Source organism: Xiphophorus couchianus, chromosome 5, assembly GCF_001444195.1.
Source record: "Xiphophorus couchianus chromosome 5, X_couchianus-1.0, whole genome shotgun sequence".
In the NCBI taxonomy this organism is placed as follows: domain Eukaryota; kingdom Metazoa; phylum Chordata; class Actinopteri; order Cyprinodontiformes; family Poeciliidae; genus Xiphophorus; species Xiphophorus couchianus.
In genome coordinates this window covers 20,286,755-20,302,279 of record NC_040232.1, presented here as the reverse complement: position 1 = coordinate 20,302,279, position 15,525 = coordinate 20,286,755, and the positions used below count along the sequence as shown (strand labels likewise).

Sequence of the window (15,525 nt, the reverse complement as noted above, 5' to 3'; positions counted from 1 at the left end):
AGTGACCATCACAAAGTCCCGATTTCAGTCCCTTGGAAAATTTGTGTGCAGATCTGAAATGTAAAACTAGCTAACAAACCATGACTCAGTGACACCTGTAGGAACTTCAGCAAATTTTACAGATAAACTAAGAAGGTTGTGAAAAATGTTTTACCCAAGTCATTCGGTTTAAAGGCAATTTTAAGAAACACAACGTAAACCTCTACATTAGCAGAAAACGACTCAATATCTTTCAAGACGTTTGCCCCTCCTCATTGAAGCAGCTAGCAAAAAGAAATGATTAGTGTTTTATCGTATTTGATCAGTTTGGTCTGAATTGATGTCAAAACAGATAGAAAGATATGGTTGTGTGTATTTTTATGCAGCATATGCTACCGACTGGTTTCAGATGCATTTGTTCAAGACCTAATAGTGTGTCACTCCTTGAAGGTGTGTATGTGTCCTCAGTCCGCAAAAATCTGGACCTCTAGTTTGGTCACAGCGGCCGTTATCCTCATTAAAAGATTGAGTCAACTTTATAGCTGCAACACAAGCCAATTAGCCTGTTCCTTCAAGCACTAAGGCTGAGAAACACACATAACAACACACCCACATGAAATTCATCAGCACATGCACTGGCTGTCATATTGCCAATGTGAGCACACACTCCGCCCACACAGAGGTCACAAGATGTGAAAAATGTAGCTGTATTATTCAAGACCCACAGACGCAACGGTTGTGTAAGAAAGAGGAGGACATGAGGGGAAATGTGGCAGGCTGGGACAGAAAAAGACAAAAGGGAGGGAGTGAGCTGGCTGCCTGCCAGCAGAAACAAACGTTTTCTGGTTTTAGTCTCTGTCACACAGACTGTGGCTGTATTTGGACATTCATTAGATTGACAAAAGATTGTTTACTATCTCCCAGCATGTAGAAAACTCCCAATTCAAATCCAAAAGTAATTTTCCTAAATTAAGAGTTTTATTGGATCACGTGAAGATTTGGCAAGCAGGAGTCTTGACGGGGTTCATTATTGATGGAATGTGAGACACTCCAAATGACCTCAGCTTTGTGTTGTTGTCTGACTCACTGTCTTTTTTTCTAATAAACCTGCTCAGCATCTCCTTTGTTTCCAGCCTCATGATCCACCAACATGAAAATGAGTATCTCAGCGTGGCCACCGCCACTCTAGCCCTGCAATTCTAGCCAAATGTAGCAGGATTTTCTCTTTTTCAATTTTCTCAGTTAAACATATAGGTTGTGATTATGTAATTGTACGGGTTAAAATATCATTTTGACTCTCTCTGCAACAAGTGATGTGCATTTCTCCAGACTCCACCAGCTTTGAACATGTAGACACTGAAATCACGGTGCATTGTTGGTAAAATAACTTCAGCTAGCCTCTGTGAACATCAATCAAGTCTTTCCACAGATTCTTGTTAGGGTTAAGGCCTTGACACATGAATATACTTTGATTTAAATCCCTCCATTGTAACTCTGGGTCTATGTTTTCATCAGATCTTAAGACTTTCACTTTTCAAAACTTATGTTTTGATGCTGGTAGGATCTCTATAGAGCTCTATGGGATCATATAGAGATCTATCAGAATCTCTATAGTTCCATGTTCCATTGTGACCACAGTCTGCGTTGGGTGATGTACAATGTGAGCGTTTCAGGGATCAACATCGAGGTAAAAAAAAAAGCTCAACTTTGGTCTCGTCTCACCGTTGTTCTATATCAGGGGTCTCAAACTCCAGTCCTCAAGGGCCGGCGTCCTGCAGTTTTCAGATGTGCCACAGGTACAAAACACTGGAATGAAATGGCTTAATTACCTCCTCCTTGTGTAGATCAGTTCTCCAGAGCCTTAATGACCCAATTATTCTATTCAGGTGTGGTGCAGCAGAGGCACATCTAAAAGTTGCAGGACACTGGCCCTTGAGGACTGGAGTTTGAGACCCCTGTTCTACATCAATGGTCTCAAACTTGGTCTTCAGTCGCTGGTGTTCTTCAGCTTTTATGTTCCTCATGTTGTACAACTGGATTTTACTCATCTGTGAGAACATTTTCATACTACTTATGTTTTCCTTGGAAAATGTGATTCAAGTCCATTATGAGTCCCATCTGACTTTCTTTCCTGTTCCACGTTTTTTTTTCCTTTTGCTAAAGTTTGATTTAGGAAATAAACCATACGTTTTGAATGTTAAACCACTTGGTTAGTTTGAGTGAAACCCCAAGTCAGAGTAAACCCTTCAGAATATTGAACCTCTACGGCAGAAACATGCAGCAACGTCCATGAAGTCCAGACAAAGAGGCTGCCTACAAACCCCAAATGGCAAATTATTTATGCGAACCTTGACTAATCGGGAACAATAAAAACAACAATTAAATTTTACAATAGCAGTAATAGCTAACAGATGTGGGTTTTTTTTTTCGTATGGTATTCTGTTCCACAAGACTTGATGAGTGTAAATCAAATACTCAAGCTTTTGAAGCCCGAGTTGTTGACCAAATCCTGACAGATAAATGTACCTTTTGCATTTGCAATGAGGCTGATGTGAGCACCGATAAAACTGGAAGCTGAGGAAACACAGAAACAAAATGAGTTTGTTAATACTCTTCATCTTTGAACTATTTGTTTTGATCCCTCTTTCACTACAGTCAAATGCTGGACATATAAACATGTCATGTGCTCTATCGATCTCACAAAGCTGCTCGTTTTTTTTAGTCATTTAAAATTATTATCTTCTTTCACACCTTCTTTCTCTGTCTTAGAAGCAGATTTGTCCACACAGTGATAGTCGTCTGTTTCTGTAACTTTTATAACTGGACCATTGTGCCTGATGATTTTAAGTCTCAGTCTGTCTGAGCTCCAGAAGATCAAACTTTCTAAAATCAATTTTTTACATGTTTTATAAATACAGTTCAGCCCAAAATTATTCAAACCTCTGGCCGATTTCAATATAAAACTCTTTGCTTATGAAATCTGCTACTGGTAGAAAACTGGATATGGGTCTCCCAAAAGACAATACGAAAGTGTTAAAAAGAATTATGTTTTTATTTAAATACTACAACCATAAATACAATTTGCAATATTTATTACCACATCTCTTTTTGGTGTTTAAACAATCAACTTTATTGATGAACTTCAAGTCTTTTATGTTGGATGAACTCCTTCCCATCACCCTAATCTTTAGCTCCATCCACTGACTTCCAATCAGATTCAAGTCAAAACCCCAAAACATTAATATTGCTTCCAGTCAGAACAAACAACTTGGAGTCAGTAAAAGACTACTCTAACCTAAATCTGTCAGGAATAGAAAAAATTTTCAGCTTAACACATAAAACCACGACTTACTGGAGATTAGAAACACACATTTGGGTGTAAATTCAATCAATTTAAGAAATTGTGTGATAAGTTTATAACGTTCCAGCTATGAACAATGTCATTAGGTGTGATAAAAACATATTCCAGAAATATTCAAACATGGAGGTATCTGCTGGGCTGTGGATAGCAATGGTAGCTGAACGGCCCCCAATCAGAACCAGTCTGTGGCCCATACAACGCTGGGCTAGCTCTGCTCTTATACACACTGAAGTTAGAGTGTTGTCTCAAGGATGTAAAAACGATAACTTGTAATTTCCTTTTCATAAGTTCAGGTTAAACAGAAGGCATCTATAAAGAACCCCAAAGTCATGCTTGACAAAGATTTTTGCTTCACCTCGCACGAAAACCAAGTCATAAAAATAATTTGATATAAAAGTTATGTTTAAAATAGGAACCATGCTCTGACGATTCAATACAAAACAATAGCAGACAGGTTTGCTGCAATTCTATTTTAGTTGGATGCCTGCACAAGTCATTAAAACAGTTACAGTTCAACCAGAAGCCGGGATGCTGACAGGTAAACCAGCCACGTGTTAGTCTAAGAGTCCATTGTTCTGATTAATACAGAGTTCTCGGTAGCTCCATCTGAAAACAGCTCATTATTCTGCGTAGTCCCACAGTAACACTGCCGCTCTGCTTTTCATTCCAACATTTTTCAGATCCAGAATAGGGGGCAGCGCTTTACGTCTCCTGGCTCCCGTTCTCTGGCTGGGTAACAAACCTTAATTCCCCCCGCGCCTTCAAATCCGAGACAAAAACCAAACTGTTAAGAGGGCTTATAGTTAATTACCTTCAGTCTTTTTACACAGCCATCTATCTTACTGACTGCCTGTACCTGTCTTTTAATGTACTACGTATCTTTTTTCCCAGTTTTGTTGATGGTAAAAGGACAGAATACCACTTTTTGTAGTCATACTGATCAGTCAAGGAGCTTCACACTAGAGGCACATTCACTAACTGGCACTCACAAACCAACACATTTACATGTTGATGCGAGCAGATTGGTAGGTTTTTGGGGTGAAGTGCCTGGCCTATGGGTACATTGACATTGATATTACTTTAGGTTCATAATATTTTTATAGTATTTCATCTTTGTAGCCATGTCTGAAGAACAGGCCTCCATGTGGAGGGTAGATTCTGGGGAAAGTAGTTAAGAGTAAAGCTGGTTCAGATGCAGCCATGCTAAATAAAAGTGCTACGAATGTTACAAATGTTACTTTTACGAGCTCGTAAAAGTCATAGCTGTGTCTTAAACGTGCTATATAAATAAAAATGAGTTGAACTGAATGAAATTAAAGAGAATAAAAGGAGTTTGCTGACTGAGAAAAATATTTCAAGAGTTAATCAGCCAGTGAAGTGGCAGTAAGTCACTCAGGCTGCTGCACCATTAAAGTCACAGACTACTCATCGGACATATGCTACTGCTGCAGCGCCTCAGACAGCTTGGACTAAAAAAAACAAGAATTCGATTTAGTGAAGGCGTTACAGTTACACAGGCCCTAACTACTTCCATCTGTCTGGAATAAAACTCTCCCCAAATGACTCACCGCTTTGCTGATCAGAGCTACTGTGTGCAGCACATGGTGAAAGGAGGAGATGAAATTCAAACCGGCCAAAGTTTCTAGATCTCTATCTACACACCGCCTCAGCCCACACTATCCTACTGCATAATATCATCATCACACCTCTCACTGCCTTGACTATTGGACAAAGCTTGGCACAGCCATTTGTCCTCACAATCACTGTTTTTGCTCAAATCTCTACCTTCTGTCTTCATTTTCAAATTTGATTCTATCTCACATTAAGGGGCAAAGCTGGACTTGCAACACAAGACTGTCAGTGACAGCTACTTCAGGGAATCTTGCAATAATATATGCTTTCCCCAGGCTACGTAGTCTTTTTCTTTTTTCTTCTTTGAGATTTAACGAGGTCTGAAATTCCATGAATTCCACTGAAAGCACGAATTTGTTTTTTACTGAGATTCGGTCTGGAACTTCTCCGTCTTTCAGAGAAATGAGACACTGCAGCAAGACTCCCCTCTGCATGCCGCTCTCTGTGTCCTACACCTCATTTATAGTTCAAGTTAGTTTGTTTTTTTCATTAAACAACTGTGGCATTTCACCAGTCAAATAACTGAGCAACCAAACAGATCTTGGATTATCGGTGAAATTGCCCTTTGGTGCATTGCAAAAGTTGTCTGATCCTTGAACATTGATTCAGTTTCCTGGATCACTAGTCAGTTTGTACAGCTAGCATCATCTTGCTAGGTCAAAGGTCGTGACGGATGATGGTGTTGCATAAACTTTGTTCCGCTCTGTTGTTACTATAGCAAGGAGAAATAATAAAATGATTGGAATCATAAACATTCTCCATGATGTTAGTTTCACTGACACGATTTAGCTTAAAAAACTATTTGGCACCATGTAAGTAAGAAATATGCACAGGAGGAACTATCTTCAGATGTCGGCTGACCACATCTTGAAATTTGGACGCTGTCCGGCATAACCTCTGGAGTTATTTTTGTGTTTTCTCTTTCATGCATTGCAATTTAGAGGAGAATGGGGAAAAAAAGAAAGGTTAAGGTCATTTTAAGGTATAATCTGACTAAACACCCGTGGGATTGTGTGCACCGCTTAATTTAGAAAATCGTAATAACAAAAATTCCTTTGACAAAATATTATTGGTTGTTTTTTATGGTCACTTTTAGGGCTTCGTTGTGTTAAGAAAACTTGCAGTGGCGATGTTATTGGTAAACTGTGCAATGACATCAGTTGTGATTATGTGTCTAAATGATTCTTTCCTCTCTGATCTGTGCTCCATAACTGTGAGGCTCTGTGAAGCATTCTTCCTCTCGTTTACGGTGCGGTTTGCTACAGATGGAAATTAGCTTCAGCTAAATCTGGTGTAAAGCATCTTTTATTAATGCTTTATGCACATCGTCCCTGTTCATTAAACTAATACTGAACTAGTAAACTTTAGAAACGCTTACTCTCTCGTCGCCTCTCCTCCATAAACACAGATTTATGGAGTCCATGACTACAAGTTGTCCTGTAAAATAATAAGTAGAAAGAAATGAATGAGTAGAAAATCTTCATAAAAATAAACAAAACAACCATTAAAAGTGCAGCCAGAAGTCACATATTCATGACATGGCATCCACCTGGGTGCAATTTATTCTGAGTACTAATGCAGATGTTATGCGAAGGCTCCAGAGGTTTATTAGAGTGAACTAGCAACATCAATACTGCTTCTCGTTAGAATAAACTTGTCAAAATTAAAAGATGTCTTTAAACCTAAATCTGTGAGGGGTATCAATATTTTTCCCTCACCGTTGAAGTTTCTTTTCTATTAATTAAAGCATTTAGACCCTCTCATGAACTATATTTTACTTCAACTGCTGATACTGTCCAGTCCAACATCTGATCAATTGCTGCTTCTATTGAATCTGAGCATTTTGTGCCCCAGCGTCTAAATGGACAAATTGCCACGTCAGGAGCTCATCTTTGTTCCCAACGCGCCATCTAGTGGCCAATTTGGAAAACAAGCAGCTAAAAAACGTATTTGTCTCGCAAGTGGCCTGTAGATGGCACTACGTTAAATGTTTATCTTTTGGCAAAGTCTGGCCTCATCCGCGGTATAAACAGAACACATACCTGTAATTTTTTTTAATATCATGGACACTGGTACTTCGCCGCAGTTAAGTGAGTGTGTTATATATATAATGTGAGCTCAGGGACACGGCTTGGACGGGCAGTTGTGTCTTTATATGGATAAAGAGCTGCGTCCACTCCCTAACCCAAGGATGTAGGATTGCTCTTTTTTCCCCCTCAACACAAACTCACCCACAAATATGGTGTCCAAGGACTGCATCTACGGAGCAGTAACAAATGACCTTTTCTTTTTCTTTCCCCTTTTGCTGGCATAGCTACAGCCACCACTGTTACGTGACCCAGTTTTGTTCAAATGGCCAGAAAGATTATCTTTCCTTCAGTGAACTGCGCAGGTGCCAGTACACTTTAAGTAAGATCCCAATCTCATTCAGCTCATTGTGGAGAAAAACTGTTACCATCTATGAACATGTCTTCTTGGGTTGTATTTTAAACCAGATTTAACTGGGTATATCAAGATGAATAAGTTTGATTTCTTTAATATTCTAAACCAAACAACCCTGATACAATTTCAGCTTCTGTGGGTTTAAGGACTTAAGATGTTCTGCCAGATCATTTCCTCCACATGACATAATAAAAATGACTTTGCCAGGACTTTTCCTTTTATGTGTATATGTACTGTTTTTATAATATGGTAGCTAAGATTTGTTTAAATTAACAGAGTCCCTTTCCAAACCAGGGAGGAAGGAGGAGGACTGAGAAGACATAAACAGTGGAACCGAGTTTGCAGCTGGTGTCCGGCACACCAGACAGAAAAACACACACCGCTGCCCTGACACAGATTAAAAAGCTTCTTTTTTTTCCTAAAGCATCCTCATTATAAAGTGTAGCACATTTCACTCAGCAGCAGCACCATGAGTATTGAACCATACAGTATTTGTCAAAATGAAAACGGCCTTGCGAAAGTATTCACACCTCCTGAATTTTCACATATTAAATAACTTCAGTGCATTTTATTTTAGTGATAGATCAACATGCTGGTTTTTAAATTGCGAAGTGGAAAGAAAATTAAACATAGCCTTCAGTTTTTCTGCTAATGCTAATACCTCTAAGTATTAGGGCAACCAGTTGCCTCCATAGATCACTGACTAGTAAACAGAATACAGTTTTGTATAATTTTAGGGATAAAGTTGCTAATATGTTAAAATCAAAATGGTGTTATCAAGCAACAGAGGTGGGAGGGGCTTAAATTTGGCCTTTATAGTAAGAAAAAAAACATTGTTGTAAGAAAGCCATAAAAGTCCTGATTGCAGTTTGTTACAAGCCTGGTCAGATGAGACTAAAACTTTTTAATTAACAAGAAAAAAAATACTGCGCGCAGAAGAAAAGTAAAGTCACACTGAGTGCGACATTATCATGCTGAAGCAAGATGGTGGCAAGATTATGCTTTGGGACGACTATTCTTGAGCAGGGACAGGAAACCTGGTGAGAAAATATCTTAAATAAAGGCAATGTCGGTATAAAATTGGGTTATGGTTGCAAAAGATGAGACTGAACAACAATAAATTAAAATCTGTAGCTGTAACGTGACAAAATATGAGAAAGTCCAAGGAGTATGAATACTTTTACATGACACTGCATATAAATCAAAACAAACATTTTGAAAGTAAAAATCAAAAACAATAGACATCAATGCATTTGGAAAAGTTGCTCGCTTGCAGTTGTATTTCCTGAAAATGCTGCACATCGATTGAAATCCTCACTCTTCTCACCGAACTGCTCTAACTGAAAAATAAAGTCCCGTCCCATTTTTCAATGCCCCAGCAGCTGAGGGCGCACGTTGAACAGTAAGTCGTTGTTTCCTCTGCGAATCTCAAGCAGGAGAGGCAGATCGCTCTGCAGAGCTTGGTGGATGTCTTCAGTGGTGCGCACTGGGTGTCCGTCTAGCTTCACTATAACGTCACCTGCCCGAATGCCTCCACTGTTCAAAACAAAAGGAAATAACTCTTGTTATTAATCTTTCTACCAAGATATGTGCCACTTATGTTGCCTTACAAAAGTAAAAACCCTTAAACTTAAACTTCACAGACCAGCTGGATTTTTATAAATATTACAAAACAACCATTTAAGTAATTAATTTCTGGAAGTATTTATGGGTATTAGAGAAAAAGTGGCTGAACACACAAGTTGTTACACTTTTCCTAATTTTGTCTGTAGAAAAAACAAGTACAACTGTGTATCATTCTACTTCAAGTGATATATATATATTATGTTATACATGTCTTCACCATCCTAAAATAATGGCCAAAGTCATTTTTTTGCTAAAATTGTTTTTTTGTTTTGTTTTTCTCTTGCCTAAAACAGTTTTGGACATAAAGGGGTGGTGATTCTTTTGCCAAAATCTGTTTTGGAGAAAAATAACTTTGGCCATTATGCTATGAAGGTGATGATATTATCCCAATAAAGTATATTAAAGTTTATAGATGTAATGTGACAATAGGTGAAAAAGCTCAAAGGGTGAAATTACCCTAGATTTACTATGCGAAACATAGTAATCCTTAACCTGATAGATTTACAGTTCTTCGTTTCAAAATATCCCGAGATAGTTTAATCTCAAAGGTCTAAATATTTTATAGCAAGTAATATACAGAGCTATAAGGAACTGTGTATATTGTGTATTCATTAGAGGGTGTGTGTTCATACCTCTCAGCAGGACTTTTAGGGATGACCTGCTGCACTAAAATGCCACTGCTGACTTCAGGGAAGTCTGGATCTTGAAGTTTCAGCTCTGCCATTAAACTGAGGCACAAAAAAAGCCCATCAACACGAAACAAAACAAGTCTATTCTTACCCAACCTTCAGTGTGTTTTTGTTCTTAACTCACACTTTGGTGATTGTTATCATCCTGATGCCTAAAAAGTACTTCTTTGTTTCTGAAACAAACAGAAATAGAATAGAATAGAATAGAAGTACTTTATTCATCCCAGCTGGAGCAGCCTATGCGAGAAGGTGCTCTGCTGTCTGTCCACTATGTGGTGGAGAGGGTGCTGATTATTGTCCATAATAGACAGAACCTTCTTCAGTGTCCTCCTCTCCACCACAGTTTCCAGGGACTCCAGCCTTAGTCCCAGTACAGAGCCAGCTTTCCTGATGATTTTGTCCAGTCTATTAGAGTCGCTGGCTCTGATGCTGCTTCCCCAACACACAGCAGCAAAGTGCTACATTTATTATTTAAAAAGAAAACAATTTTATATCATCATGTTTTCATCATTAGCAGTTTTCACCTGTGTCAGATTGAGGCTCCTCCATGCGTCTTCTCTGCAGTCGGGTCTTCTCTGTCACATAAGCAACAGCCGGTGTGAGAATAACTACTTCAATCGACAAGTAGTGGATACTTGTCGATTGAACAACTTTTGTCTTACAAAGAAATCCATCGTTATCAACTTAAGACTCTCACCTTTGCTATATTTGGTCTGTGACTCTGTGAGGAAGTGACTGATCCTATCTGAGGGGATGGCGAAGGAGATTCCTGCAGTCACTTTCAGAGTATTAATGCCTATGACCTCGCCATCCTGCAAGACAATGCATCTAAAGTACTGTGCACATGTTGCTGAATCAACCCCCATCTCTTTAAGATATACATTGTCTTGAAATCCAGTGATATGATCCTGGTCAAAATCTCTTTTGACCAGGATCACAAAATCCTACAGTAAGTCCAATACAGTATTAGACTTACTTCCGAAAGTATTTATGGTATTGGACAGTAAGTCCAATCTACTAGATTGAGTTTGCTAATCCACTTAACTTTGGCCCATAAATTAGTCAGGCATAAGAAATGTTCAAAACTCAGGAGAGGAGGGAGTTTTGTGTTAAAAAACCAACCTAGCCTGGCCTTTGCCGTCCCACCAATTCTGCTCGATTCTTAACTCCCTACAGTGCTTCATCTGGGCTTTCTCCTATTCACTTGGATTTCTTGAGAAGGATTTCGTCTGGATGAATCAGCGAACAGAAGGAGAAGTTGTGAATGATGACATTGATTTTCTGCAATGTTTTAGAATTGTAGTCTGCCAGTTGTTTTAGGAATGGCAGCGGAGGAAGTGATCGAACTGTTCAGTCCATGTTGGCCACGCCTCCAAATATTGAATTAACATTGACAGCCATCTTGTTTGGATCGGCACCTCTCTCTTTGAAGTGGAGGACGGTTGTTTATGTCGCAGACAATTTCTGGTAAGTTTCTTGGCGTCGGGCTGGCGCATCACATATGTCATGGGTAAACGTTAGCGATTGTGTAACCTTTCAAACTTTAACAGAGTCCACGCCTTCGACAAGCAATCATTTCTCAATAGCAAAGGGTCCCGATAGCAGTCAGGTCATATTTAAAATATATTTAAAAGAAAACACACTGTGATATTTTGCTATGGCAAAAAAAAAAAATCACCACTGTCATATGATTTTTACTAAAACCCCATAAAATAGAGATCACAAAAATATCACTTACCAAGTTCACAAGAGGTCCTCCAGAGTTGCCATACTTGTCGCATGTAGATGCAAAGTAGAACAAAAAAAATGCAAACATAAAAAGCCTGGTCTTAATCATTATTTCTTTGTCATACATTCAAGCCCAAAATGGCTGCTGTCCCTGGCAGAGTTATGTTTAAGGAAATCAGAAAATTTGACCAACATGTTTCTTCCAATTAAAGGTATATGAGTCTGTTAATGTTCTCACATTGATAATGGCATCAGTCTGGATGTAGTCCATGTCTGAGTCCTTGATGCCCAGCTCTTTGCCGTCTCTCTGAGCCGTGCTGACGATGCCTGTTGTCACCGTGTTCTGCAGGGCGAAGGGGCTGCCGATGGCAACCACAAACTCCCCTGGTCTCAGATCAGCCGAACTGCCCAAAGACAGGACAGGAAGCTTCTTCTGCTCCCACAGGAACGTTCACATATAAATGCAAACACAACAGAGTGGAAAATAGATGTCAGAAAAACACATGTGCAGCTGAAAAACAAAGTAAGAAAAATGAATAAATCGTACTATAGAGGAGTAAAGAAAGAGGAACACTTTCAAGCTAACAAAGCAGCCCAAGAATTTGGGATGCGGGTGTGAGAATACGCACATCAGCGTTGTATCTGTGAGTCACAGAGTTAGTGTTTATCAAAGTATTTCCGCTAGCTTTCTGAATGTCTAGCAGGAAGACTCTACAAATTGTCACACAGGTGAGTCTGGATGTTTCACGTTGGCTCATTTAATAACCAGAAAGAAAAGACCAGAAGAATCCATAGAGTCGCTCTGACCTGTGGATTGATCTTGATGGTCGCTATGTCTGCCTTCCTGTCTACATCCCTGACCGCAGCCTCGTATGCGTCTCCATCGTGGAGCTGGACCCGCAGCTGCGGCCTCCCGGTCACCGTGCCGGTGGTGGTTACCACATGAGCGTTGGTCACAATCACACCTGAGTGAGTCACAATGAAACCGGACCCGCTGGACAGACGCACGTGGCGACCAAACAGAGGATGTCTGGAGAGAAACGGAAGAACAGAATTGAACTGGTTTTCTCAATTCGTCCTCTGAGTGCACGTTGATGCAGCTTGTGAAGTGGGCTACACTTGAAGAGCTAAAGTAAGTTCAAACTACACCACAGCAAAAGAATGGGGCAAGTTGGATGGATCTGTAGGGAACATTTGGTTCAACATCCAGCTCTGTACTTCACACACACTCACACATTTCACACCTGACAAACAGTTCGATGTGGACAACAGCAGGAGCTATTTTCTCCACGACATCGGCGATGAAGTTGAACTTGTATCGAGGGCTGCTGGGACGGGTGAGAGAACGACCTGCGCCGACATGAGCAAACCAGCTGCATTAATACAGAGAAAGGACAGCAAACACAAGTCACATCATCCCCATCCATACACCTCCTTGTAAAAATACTCACAACCCTTTTTATATTTTGACGTGTCACAGCCACCTCATTTGCTTTCTCTGTTCTTCTGTAAATCTCTGTCTAGTTGTACGGTTAGAAAGCCGGGCAGAGAGGAGTTGGAGTTGAGAATATGATCCTTCCTCACTATGACTGATGGAAGAAATGGTTTGAATTTCTCTTTGCTCTGTGGTCCTGCTCTGCCTCTTTGAAGCATGTTTCCAATATTAACAAGTTATTATTGAACAACTGAATAAAATCCAAAAAGGGAGGCATTGGAGTTTCTGGTTGTAGTACGACACGTTATGGACGAATTCAGGGAGTATGAATGCCGCCAGATATGAATACCATCCTGTAACTATTCAGGCTAGATGATTGGCAAAATTGGCAAAAAAAGAGAAAGTTGCCTTATGGTATGTTTAATTTAAATATATCAAACCTCTACAAAGAGAAACTTTTGTGGTTTTGAATATATTTTCTTATCTTAAACTGTGAAGAAACATAAGCAGACATCTCAAAAACATAAGATTAAAAACATGAGATTAGTGGAGAGAGTTGCATTTCATTAGACATGCGTTTTATGGCAAATCTAGTGACATTTCTGAAAACAATTTAAACCAGTTAACACTTTTACAGTATTCATGAATGTCAATTAAAATTCTACTATGACATTTAATGTAAAGAAAACAAATCCAAATATCCAGCTGCTTTCCATCCTCATGTAGAGCAGCAATACTGCACACTTTGTGGCCTAAAGAGTGAAACTGTGAAATTCTTCAAAAAACTAGATCTATGAGGCTAAGGAAGAGGAGTCCTCAGCTTGTTGTTACTAAGGATACTAGAGGCAGACATTACTTAGCCACATTCAGCACCTATGACAACAGAATGACTCCTCAGTGAAAAAGTCAGGTGTTAAACTGACCCACCAGCTCTCCCCCACTGGAAACATCTGAATTACACCAGAAGAGGAGTAAAACAGGCAGAAACAGTCAAATCCTTTCTGCACAAGTACAAGTCCATGTTCTCCTGGAATCAGAACGTGACCATGAAAAAAAGACCAAAAAAAAAAAAAAAACCATATAAACCTTCTTTTCCTTGTTCTCTGGTACTTTTTTTTTGCATAGCTACAATAGCGTTTAAATTTATTTTTATTAATGTTTGTTCTGCGTCGCTGTTTTTTTTGCAAAAATGTACATTTTTTTTGTTGAAACCGTCTTAAAATTGGTAATTTTTCGGTATGTTCAGGATAAATCAATAACAATGTTGCAGTAGTGTTATGAGACCGTATATTAAAAAAAAAAAAAAATCACTTAAAAATTTTTAAAGGTTGCATATTTATCTCTGCGGTCCTACCTGGGTCCGGAGTCGAACACGGTCCTTTGTGCGCTTGGCTCACTGCTGCTCTCCCTTTCTGCACGGCTCTCCGACTGGCAGCTTTCAGCTTGCAAACGTTTCCGTACGTCTTCCCGTCGCTGCCGCACACTTCGTGGTCCTGCTTACACCGGCAAACCCCTCTGGACGAGCCCCGCCGCTTCCCCGCATCGGAAGCGGAGAGCGTCTTGCACTCTAGGCCGTCCCCGCACGGGAGGTCGTTCTTGCGGCCGCAAGGCTCCCCCTCCCGCGGCGAACACACCAGGCAGCAGCCGCACTTGTCCGGGACGTACCCGCCGGGACAGCTGGGGCTCGGACAGGAGCTCACGTCGCACCGGGAGCCGCATTTTTCCGGGCGCGCAGCTTCGGACAGGCCGTATGTAAAGAAGAAAAGCACGGCGAAAGCTGGGAAGAAACGCATTTTAACAGGCACATGAAGTTCGGACGGAAAATTGTTCGTCCTCATAAAGTCAGAGTAATTTATTTGATGAAAAAAAAAAAAATCTTCATCGAGTTCCCTTTAAGTAGCTAAGGTAGCCCAAGAAGTTGACGTTTGACTGCTAAGAGTCATGTCTACGTCTATATGAAGCTCCTAAAAACTCATGGTCAGTCATGCGTGTCAGCATAGTCTATATTTTCACTGCTGCGGTTTAGTTCTTCAGAAAAAAGAAAAGAAAAAACAGTCCTTTCCTCCGACAGGGAGCACATCAGGAACCTGGCCGGACCCCAAGCGCCATCTAGTGGACACAAAAACACACAACAGCAATAGTTTCACATATCCTAGAAATCCCTCTATCGGCCCAGGAAGCTGTGGTGCGTTCAATTAGAAACCTTTAAACCTAATGCCGCAGTCTCAAAACAAGGATATATGAACACTGACTTTTGGATCTTGGCTAAACTCCCCAAAAACACAGATGAAAATGGCTTCAGCGCGCCTGAATGACAGCAAACTTTTCATATTCCATAGAGAATGTGTGGAGTGTTTTAAGATGAGACATAAAATTCAACAGCACAGCTTCTGTCCTAAAAAATAGTGTTTTAGTGATCTTATGTAAAATGTTAATTTTATTGTATTTTTTTTTTTAATATGTACGCTTTTTATCTTTGAAATACAGTGTTATGAATGCAGGAGTTCTGCTTTTTAAATTGAGGTAATAAATTAACCTTGATGATATTCTAATTTATGGAGATTCACCTCAGATGGGACTATATGTGTAGTAATTGGATCTGAATATAAATTAATGACTGATCAGTTTGAATT

The 15,525-nt window shown here is 39.8% G+C and overlaps 1 protein-coding gene across 1 annotated transcript; it reads right to left on the bottom strand.

Moving 5' to 3' along the window:
- Positions 1-7,492: 7,492 nt before the first annotated feature.
- On the bottom strand, positions 7,493-15,163 carry LOC114143845 (serine protease HTRA3). The gene is made up of 10 exons (XM_028016184.1): positions 14,247-15,163; positions 12,702-12,807; positions 12,265-12,487; positions 11,696-11,890; positions 11,468-11,500; positions 10,427-10,541; positions 10,254-10,304; positions 9,854-9,902; positions 9,673-9,768; positions 7,493-8,950 (listed from the first exon to the last, which is right to left on the bottom strand). The coding sequence occupies exons 1-10, from the start codon at positions 14,728-14,730 to the stop codon at positions 8,782-8,784; spliced, it is 1,521 nt and encodes a 506-aa protein (XP_027871985.1). The 5' UTR covers positions 14,731-15,163; the 3' UTR covers positions 7,493-8,781.
- Positions 15,164-15,525: the final 362 nt, after the last annotated feature.